Here is a 10,038-nt window from a genome sequence, read left to right on the forward strand (position 1 = left end):
CCATGTAATCTAGTGTTTGTACAGTGCAAATCCAGCTTTCCAGTCTTGTTAGTATCACTCTGAATTTCAACCATGAACCCAATAGGGAGAAAACCAGGTGGCCCATTCAAACGAGAGGCCACTTTAGGGACAGTTTATACAAGAACATTGTTATTCGGCTATCACAAAGAGACCAGCGCCTCTTGGCAATTATAAAGCTGCATGCTGAACTTCTGCTGTTTCTGCACTCCCTGAAACAACTGAATATTGATGTTACTTCTCAACCACCTTCTAAATATTATCAGCAATCCAAAAACCTCAAACTCCCCATGATGTAAATGCACAATTAATTTACAGATAAATAATATTACAGGTCCTGGACGTTTCAAACAATCTTAGCGTCTCATTTTAACGGTTTCATTCTTATTGCCATTTACAGCACGTTTAAAGGAAAACGGAATGACCAAGATTAAACTAGCCTATAACAATCAATTGGTCTTACTGTAGATCTCATTTCTACATTGTGCCTGGTCTCATGTGTGCCTCTAGTGGAGAAATTTAATAAAACACACATGCTCGAAAATAAAGAGGTCCCTCTCTCAAAGGTATTTCATGCCACAGAGTGGAAAGACACACCCAGGTGCTACCAAAAACATTTTACAAGACATTCTTACATAAACACTAAACACAGTTTCTCTGTTATTATTTTTAAAATCACTGACACTAAATACACTTTAAAGATCAACAGATGAATAATTACTATCATGAGCTTAATGGATGAGAACAACAATGACTATAAGAGACTTTATCTGGAGGCACACGTTTTGCCGAAAGGCAATTATGGGCAACCACTTGTGCAGTTGATCAGATAACAGAGTACAATGAAAAAGGCACAAGTGATGATAAACTATTCTATATAATTCTGAAGTACACAGCACGTACAGTAATGCATCTTCACTAAACAGTTGTGTGCATTAATCTACTCCTCTTCCTTTGACACCTCTAAATGTCTAGTGCACCTTTCATAAAGACTATATTTCTAGTCTTATTTAAACTGCAATATTTAAACGTAGTCTTAAAATATTTACAATTTTCTCTCTACATGTTTATTACTTAAGATTATTTATACTTAATTATTTAACATTTTACTTAAGATTATTTAACATCTAAAAACCAATCAAAAGTGAAAGGCATTGTGCAGTTTCATGCATAAAAAAAGAAATTCCCTTGCAGCAAACAAGGATGTACCACTTAACTAAAACTACTGATTTTTGATGAAATCCGAGAGCTCTCTGACCCTGCATAGCCAGCAACACAACTACCCGGCTCATGGCCCAGAAAAGTAGTAAAGGCATCATTAAAATAGTCAGTGTGACATCTGTGGTTCAAATGTAATTTTATGAAGGTATGAGAATACTTTGTGTGCAAAGAAAACAAAAATAATGACTTTATGCAACAAAATAATTACTTTATTGGTAATTGGTGTTTACTGTGGTACTGTCATGAACGTGCTTCAAGACTCGGAAGAGAAGAGATTATTGAATAAAGTTGTTATTTTTGTTTTCTGTGCACACAAAATTCTCACATAACTTCATAAAATTACGGTTAAACCACTGAAGTCACATGGACTATTTTACTGACGTTCTTACTACTTTTCTGGGCCTTGAAAGTGGTAGTTGCGTTGCTGTCTATGGAACAACATGAGGGTAATTCATTTTCATTTTTGGGTGAACTTATAATTGTGTAATTTATATTACACAATTACTTTAATTTGCAAAAACATATATGTTTTTCTAGCGGAGCTATTCTTTTTTTAAGCAAATAAAGCAATACAAACAGACAAACAAAGGGAGAAAAAGATATGTACCAAGAGAATGCAATTGCAGCAATTGTGTTGGCTTTCGAAAGAAAGAAAAAAATATATAGGAGGAAACATTTAAACAAGCTGACACATAGGAATATGGAAAAAGCTGAGCTATTCTAATAAGATCAGTTGGCCAGTTGTACTGTTAAATTTGCTATCAGGGAAAAAATATCCCCTTAATTTCCACAATTCCACATTTCACATTCCCCAAACATATCGGCCTCCTACCTGATCATGACTGACTTCAATGTGCTGTTTCATCACAATCCATGTCACCGCCTCAGTAAGAGGAGGAGTGGTCAGAGAACCTGCATATGTCCAATAATCATCGATTTTCTCCGGGAGGAGACATGCAGGGTCGAACTTGGTGAACTCTACCACGCTATCCTGGATGGAAAAGGATGAGGATATTACATACTTTGAAAGTATAAAACAAAATGTATGAACAAGTTTATCCCTCATCCCACTGTTTCCAAAACATCACGCTCTGAGGATCTTAATCTCACAACAAAGCCGACGCTCAGAGTGTACAAAACATAAAAAGTTTAATCATGCCTTACCTTGTGCCTGACTGCAGGCAAGGCATCCACCAATTTCTGCAAACCCTCGTGTCTCTTTCCAATCTGTGAAAAACACAAATCAAATGTACTTTTTTTTTTGCAATTACAAAAGCCTTCTAAGCTTAAAGATCTAAGAAAAAGAAGTTTGATAATGATTACACACATCAGTACCTTCAGAAAGACCGCAATAACAGCTAGTCCATTCTCCTCAATAACAGCCTCCTCAAACAAACTGTACTTGTCCGAGTTCCAGTGAACAAGATGAAGCTGTGATGACACAGAAAAGATACACACCCATGCCAGTATGAATGATACTAATGAGCACATTTCCCATAATGCCTTTCATTTGGTTCAGGTTACTACAGTCGTTCGTCCTGTTACACAATCCTGCAGTTAAACATAGCTAGTTTTTGTGCTTTTGACGTACCGCAATGGTTTAAACCAACACCCGTACAAATGGACAGAACTCCATTCATTCTGGAACGATTCGATTTAACCAAGGAGGCGGGAATGAAACCACTTTACGCAATACAGGATACATTTACAGGACTGAAATTTGAGCTGTTAAACACACACACACACACACGCTCAGAGACAAATCAGTAGAGCTAAAGGAGTGTTGAGAGCAGTAAGGAGGTCACATTCTCACCAGCGCTAACAAAGGCAAACTTGGCTTTTTGGCATAGTAAAGTCGCTCACACATGTCTCTTTATGTAATTGGCTCAGAGTTAAAGCAGTACAGTGTACTTGTCCTGGGTTAGTGCCACATATTTATCGAGGGTGACTATCTTACAATAGAAATAGCAGGCCGTTCCTAACGGTAAAGCCTCCGCCCTCTGTTATAGAGAAGCTCTGTCTGTGTTGCAAGAGAGAAATACTTCCTCATAGTAAAAACGACATTCAGATGGCTCAAAAAGATGACTAAGTAAGTAATGGAGTGATTTTGTGTTCTTCATTTTTACATAAGTACTAAAAATACCTCAGCAGGGTAAAGGCGGCGGTCTATGGAGTGTTCAGAGCCCCAGGCGTTGTTCTCTCCCCAGTGAAAATGAAACTGACACAGTCTGAACTGATCCTCCAATGGGCCTCCTTTCAGAGCTAAAAGAGATTCATGCGAGTTTAGAGTTTTCTCACACCACAGAACAGCTGATTTTTTCATTTCAGGCAGAGTTATTAGACAATAATACAATTAAAAACAAAATGTTTTTGTTGTGTTCTTGGTAACACCTTGGAAATTCCTACTTGGATAAAGCTAACATAAATATTATTTTTCCTTACAAAAATGTACCATACTCAGCAAGCAGAGTCTCCACCAAAGTAATATAGTTCCTAGTATTACTATTGTAAAATCAGAATCAGTTAATATGGGATCTTCTTCTTTCAGAAGATTTTTTTGTCACAACTATGGACCATTTTGTTATGAAGACAATGAAGGTAACTTACTGGATTTGTCAGTTGTGTCGTCGTACTCAACCAGAAAAGAGTAGCCATTATTCCAGATCTGCTGGCAGGTCCTTGGGTCATATTGTACCTTCAGAGGTCTGAGCTGTGGATCAAAGACGCTTTTACGCACCACAATGTCAATAGGCGACTGGCGATCTCCACCAGGAATGTCGAGCGGCTCCTGCCACATCGGATGCACTGGGAAGAAAATGACCAGTCAGGATAAGGAAACAGATAAAACTAGGTCTGTGTTTATCTAGGCAGGATTTCAGCCATCAAAACTGTGTAAATGCAAGCATGATGCCCCAAAATGCTGTCTAAGTAGGCAGAACGCCAGCTTTTTAAAAAGTAAAAAAAAAAATACAACATTTCAAAAACTGTTGGTTTTTACAACCAATGAGACAAAAACAGCAAAATAAAAACATACCTTATCAAAACATACAGAATACAGATAGAGATAGATAGATAGATAGATAGATAGATAGACCCCATCTTGTACCCCGTTTAAATTTCTTTATCTGCTTGGTTTGATTATCAGTAATTATCAAGAACAAATCAACAAATTGACACTCATACTACTAAAAACTGATAAAATTCAGTTTCTTTTTTTAAAGAGCTCTTATGGAGGGGGAAAACTGTTTTATTTGTCCTTTAATGAGATACACTCTGTCTCGTGTGACTTATATTGCATCTTCAAGGCCGTTTTCAATGAATGTTCTGCAGACATAATAAACATGGCCCATATCTCTCATGGGCGGGGCTTGTGGAAAAACAGTGACATGTGAAACATGTAAAACACGAAGTAAACTGATGGGGTTAGTACATACATCCTTAATGATAGCACTCAAGGTTCATTTACCAACAAAAACATGATAAACTACTGCAGCTTCCTGACACATTCAATGCAGTGATCATTTCCCGCCGTGTTTCATGTAAACATTCCATTTCACGCAAAACCCGGAAGTAATTCAGGAAGGCGATTTAGTTGATAATAAACATACACATTGTGACCGTATAATCATCAGCCCAGTCATAAAGGACATTACAACATCTGTAATAAACCCTAGTGGTGTAAATAGTGCACAAATAGTCTAGCAAAAAGACCACTCACCAAAACAAGGTGGTGGGATTTCTATCATGACACAAACCAAAAAATGTTAAGGCAAAAAAATGCACTAACCTCGACTGAGAACTAATTTGCTGGAGCATGCAGACAAGTTACATGTCCGAGATGGTATCCAGCGCTGGCTTCTGACATGCTTCACCAGATGCCTGTGGATCTGCCGACCGAGAGGCGCGACGATCGCAGTCAGTGTCACCATGATGTTGACCGTTTACTTTAATAACCTAAAAATTAATTATATAGTCATGCCGTCACGCCACGGCATGTGAAATATTGTCCTTTCGCGTGCGCTCTCGTGCCGAACTTGTGCCAACAACACCCAGCTTGCCCTCGCGCCCTACTGATTGGCGGATGAAGGCAAAAAGGGCTGATTAACAACACCTACCAACCTCCGAACGGAGATCTAGAGGTTTCCAATTGTGTGGGTCTTACGAAACTCACAGCTTTTCACTGTAGTCAAGGCAGCAGGACTAAAATGACGTGCATGTGGACGGACAGGTTTAAATATCCCATTATATTTAAATATCCCCTGGACTACGTCCAGCTGGGGGTCGGGGTGTCCAAACTCAATCCAATCAGCTTCATCCACTGAGGGGCGTTAGGGCTTAATTATATGCATAGGAGGGACGAGACAGGACACGAGGAAATGGTTGTCACGTTCAAGACTTAGGGAATTTATTTACAATATTATTACCTATTTATATATGTAAATATAATAATGGTGACCATTATTTAGTGGAAAATATTATATATATACACACACACACACACATATAAATATATATATTTTCCAAAATTGTCGCCATTATTACCCAGTTTATATAATATATAAATATGGGTAATATTTTTTCATGAATCGGTTCACATAACCGATATATTAAGACGTGTTAGTTTTCCACGGAGTAATGTAAATTATTTTAATATAATTTATTCTAAATGCAAATAAAATTTAGGCTCTAAATTAAGTTTTTGACAAACTGAACCGGGATAGATGATTACAAATAAATACAAACAGAAAAAAAAAACTGTGGAAAACTAACGTCTTAATAAAGACTTGTCAGTGAGTTTGAATTGTGCGAAAAGTGAGTTCAGAACAAAACCGGTTATGTGAACCAATTCATGAAAAAAAACGACCCATAGTTTACAATTTAAGCGGACAGACATTTGTGGTAGTGTCTGAAACCATGGTGGACACTATGGAGTGCACTCATTCAATCCCATAATAATGCATCTCAACAGCTAGTCATTGTGAGCACTGGGAAGCATAGTTTCTATATTTTCTGCGTTTTTCATCGTTTGCGAAACGAAAATTGGTCCGAATGGACACGAGATGGTATTAATTCCTTGTCTGTAAAAGATTTTTCTGCAAACATAGTATTCACACAGAAAAAAGTATCTTGACCAAATAAACTGTTGACAATTTCCTGCAAAATTTGACACTTAACACAAAAACTTTTGCATTTCAGTTGAGGTGCCAACTAGGGGAAGGGTTAACGTGTCATGTAGCATCTTCGATTAACCCTACTGACGACAAATACCACGTGAACGGTGGACTCTGACATCTACGTGAGTAATGAAAAAAGAGAAAACAGAATGTTCTTACGTCAAACATTCTAATGTAAACAAAGTGCAATTAGGACATTGTACCCTTTCAAGACCATGCTTTCATGGTAAATAAAGGTTAAATGAGACGATGCCCTAGTTTATTTAGCTGCTTAGTTTGGTCAGTAAATGAGGAATGGGCTCATTTATACTACCCAAGTAAAGACTAAAATTATAAGAATGAAACACAAAGATGTAAATAGTTGTCTAAGTGTATTTTCTTAAAAAAAGGAAGTCACAATATTTTTCATTGAGGTTTTAAAGCAATGCAACAGAAGACATACCAGCCATCATACAGTAATACACTGTTACTGTAAAATGACTTGGTGATCAGAAATATTACTAAGGTTGTCAACAAAAACAAACTGTAATAAATATGGTTTTCAAGATGAAAAAAAAACGCATCAAAATACCGTGAGCACTTTTGTCAGCCTTCCTAAACCACTGCAAAATACGAGGACACACACATTGTAAAAAATACTACGTTGAAAAGCATTTTATCCATCTTGAGGAAAACCTAACCGAGTGTAGTTCATAACTCAGCCGTTTTCTGTTCCCAAAAAACAAAGGACAGAAGGAAAAGACGACATCCATTGAGCTTGAACCATATTGTACAGATATATTTACATGTTTGGTAAGAGAAACCGTACAAAAATTCAACTGGAGGAAAATCCTCTATTGTGGGCAGGTGAAATCTTGTGAATGACGCTAGTCTAGAGCGATGATGTCTTCATCATCATCGGCCGGCTGCTGGTCGAGGCGTTTACGCTTAGACGCAGCATCATCAGCGTCATGATGCTTCCTCTTGCGGTTACTAGACTCTGGGGAAGCTTCCATGGTGCTCGAGGACGGTTCTTCGTCTGAGTCTATGATAAGGACGTCATCATCCTCTGCAGCTGCTGTAAACATGAGAAAAGTACATTACTCAAATGCAACAAAATTTTCTCACCCGTAAAATACAAAATGAGATGTTTAGCAGAATGTCCAAGCTGCTTGTTTCCAATTTTAAGGTGAATTATTTCTTTTAAAGACTGATGTTTTGCAGGCAATCCATGTTGTTCTTACCTTTAGATGAGGTAGACGGCTGGGCAGAATCTTTGTTACCGTTGGCAATGTTTTTCCCTTCTTCCGGGGCACTTGGTGCAGGCGCCTTATCCGGGGCGTCACCCACTACTTCAAACTCGACATCCTTTTCCAATTCCTCGCTGCAATAAATGCAAGATACATTTTAATATTCAAGAAACCCGAAGTATCATCCTCTTAGCTAAATGAAGCCACACTGACCTGTGAATGACATTGACTAGAAGAGTGTAATCCTGAAGGAAATCATCTGCTTGAAGACGGCTCCCATTCCGAATCCCAAAGTCGGACAAAAACTTGTTATTGTTTGCTGCAGAGAAACAGAGCGACCAACACATTAAAACAAAGCTCAGAGTATGTTATAGTAGAGAAAGATGCCCTCTAGAGGCTGACTTAATTCACACCTTCAGTCTCTCCTTCCTCTGAAGAGATGAGGATCGTTCCTTTGCCATCCTCAATTTGCACATCTGGTGCCACCATGCCAAACTTCTCCTTCAGTATCTGAAAAAGCAACACCATAAATAAACGCTCTAACGTTTAAATCCAGACTTGAATCTCTTGGAGATCACACAAACATCAAGGCTTTTGGATTGAAATAAATTACTGGTACCTTGTCCTGAAGAGCTTGCACAATGGTCTTGTGCACATTAAGTTTGACTGTGACCTCAGGTTTGCTGGCACACACGTAACAGTTGGAATTGGGCCGGTCCAGCGCACATGGTACAAGAAGCTTTTTCCTGGGGTTCGGCTGCTTATTCAGGAAGATCTTTTTTAAAAAAAAAACACAACAACATAGGAGTAAGGCTATGGGCCATAGGCATAAGGAAGTAATAGGAAGTGAGTGTGCAAGAGTAGCCACATTTCCATTACCCTTCAAATTGCGCAAATTGAAGTTGTGAATTTAAAATAAGCCCAATAGAAACACACCACTTTCGCAAAAACTCCCATATAATTGCAAAAAAGTTTTTACGCTTACATGAGATGGTTTTTCAGGTAATTCGGAAAAGGAATATATCACAAAACTGCAATGCAAACAGTTTTCACACATTAACAGTTCACCTGGCGTGCATAAGTCCCATTATCACTCTTTAATGTACTATTACCTCAAAAAACACCTTTCTTTCCTTGCCATTAATGCTAGGATAACCCCTTATTTACACTGCATTACGGTTCCAAGATGTCCACTGTCGCTGATCGTGGTAGTAAACCAAAGTGTTGAACATTTTATTGGTTGCATTTTTATAACACTATAGCTATGTCCCATCCAGTAATGAGAATTTCTACACACACTTGTGGTCTTCATGCTCACTTGAACACTTGGGCCAAATACAGGAAATATGTCATACAAGTAGTAAGAAAGTGCAAAGACCACAAGTGTGAGTTTCTGGACAAGCCCTATAACTCCCACCTATACCACTTGACAAGACTTTCAAAAACAGAATAAGGTCAAAAAAGGTCTTTACAACTGAGATTACTGCTGAGATGTAATTACCTTAAACCAAGTGAGAAAAACAAATGCAAAGATGTGTTAGATTCGACAGGACACGATGCAATTCGGGTTTCAAAGTGTCAAAGGAGTAACACCGCAAGCTTACCGTGCGACACTGGTCGAAGTCTGAGTTGAGAATCTTCAGCGCCTCCAGAACAATGAGACCAGCGATGACAGCATTAGTGGTGGCTATTGCTGGAATGATGTTCCCTGCCATGGCTAGATGAGAAGGCAACATAGTTTAAAGCTAGGCCTGGGCGATAAAACGGTATCGATATTTATCGACGGTACACCCTCTTCGGTAACGATAGAAAAAATATTCGATATAGTGCACGATATAGGCACGTGCTATGAGTGACGCAGACAGCACACACAAACACGAACATGAGTGCTGTGCCTGCCTGTGACGAGGAGATTGTGAATAAAAAAATAAAAAAAGAATATTAGTCGAATTTAAAATAAACTTTTGCATTTGAATGCAAAAATAGTACAATCCAATGTTAGATGTGCGTCAGGGAGCGTCATCAGTGGAGCACGAGATGCGGTGATAATGATGTAAGTGACGTTGTTGCATTTTAATGTTTTGTTAGTCTAGCCCACGAGACGCGCCGCTGCTGCGTTATTCATTCAAAATATTAGAGAAATATAGAAGCTCAATGCGGAGAAGATCTTGATTAGGTTAAAACCGAAACCAAGCCATTCACACAGAACGCAAATTCAGCGCATTTTTTTAGATGGACAAATATGAGTGCTGCACTCGCGTCTCACACAAGAGATGTAGCCATGCAAAGTTAAAACAGTATAAACGTTTAGAAAACACCTCGCGAATTGTATTCCTTTTCACTGCGTCTCATATGTTTTTAAATGCAATCTGTGTGAATGGCGATTCGGCTCTTTG

General features: G+C 38.4%; 2 protein-coding genes across 3 annotated transcripts in view; both read right to left on the bottom strand.

Annotated features, from left to right (window-relative positions):
- Window positions 1-1,878: 1,878 nt before the first annotated feature.
- Window positions 1,879-5,473, bottom strand: LOC107714056 (carbonic anhydrase 5B, mitochondrial-like). 2 transcript variants are annotated; one of them, XM_016519750.1, is made up of 7 exons: window positions 5,355-5,473; window positions 5,027-5,193; window positions 3,847-4,044; window positions 3,383-3,501; window positions 2,575-2,670; window positions 2,404-2,466; window positions 1,879-2,230 (listed from the first exon to the last, which is right to left on the bottom strand). In XM_016519750.1, the coding sequence occupies exons 2-7, from the start codon at window positions 5,166-5,168 to the stop codon at window positions 2,042-2,044; spliced, it is 807 nt and encodes a 268-aa protein (XP_016375236.1). In that variant the 5' UTR covers window positions 5,169-5,193; window positions 5,355-5,473; the 3' UTR covers window positions 1,879-2,041. The 2 variants fall into 2 exon arrangements, with proteins under 2 accessions (XP_016375236.1, XP_016375237.1); XM_016519751.1 differs by lacking the exon at window positions 5,027-5,193 and having other exon boundaries at window positions 1,881-2,230; window positions 5,355-5,472.
- Window positions 5,474-6,792: 1,319 nt separating this feature from the next.
- LOC107714055 (SUMO-activating enzyme subunit 2-like) overlaps window positions 6,793-10,038 on the bottom strand; it is an 11,430-nt gene continuing 8,184 nt past the window's right edge. Inside the window, exons 12-17 of the mRNA XM_016519749.1 lie at window positions 9,247-9,359; window positions 8,262-8,417; window positions 8,056-8,152; window positions 7,856-7,961; window positions 7,637-7,776; window positions 6,793-7,470 (exon numbers count right to left, since the gene is read on the bottom strand). Coding sequence (XP_016375235.1) covers window positions 7,280-7,470; window positions 7,637-7,776; window positions 7,856-7,961; window positions 8,056-8,152; window positions 8,262-8,417; window positions 9,247-9,359 — 803 coding nt within the window. The 3' untranslated portion in view covers window positions 6,793-7,279. The remainder of the gene's footprint in view (window positions 7,471-7,636; window positions 7,777-7,855; window positions 7,962-8,055; window positions 8,153-8,261; window positions 8,418-9,246; window positions 9,360-10,038) is intronic.

This window comes from Sinocyclocheilus rhinocerous, unplaced genomic scaffold (assembly GCF_001515625.1).
Source record: "Sinocyclocheilus rhinocerous isolate Xijiao unplaced genomic scaffold, SAMN03320098_v1.1 scaffold568, whole genome shotgun sequence".
NCBI lineage: Eukaryota > Metazoa > Chordata > Actinopteri > Cypriniformes > Cyprinidae > Sinocyclocheilus > Sinocyclocheilus rhinocerous.

Excerpts from the sequence above, each read along its gene's own strand:
- LOC107714056 (XM_016519750.1), bottom strand. The coding sequence starts at position 5,168 with ATGGTGACACTGACTGCGATCGTCGCGCCTCTCGGTCGGCAGATCCAC. Across the intron at positions 4,045-5,026 it reads CAAATTAGTTCTCAGTCGAG|TGCATCCGATGTGGCAGGAG; the intron begins GTTAGTGCATTT and ends TTTTCTTCCCAG. Across the intron at positions 2,671-3,382 it reads GCCGCCTTTACCCTGCTGAG|CTTCATCTTGTTCACTGGAA; the intron begins GTATTTTTAGTA and ends GTGTCATCACAG.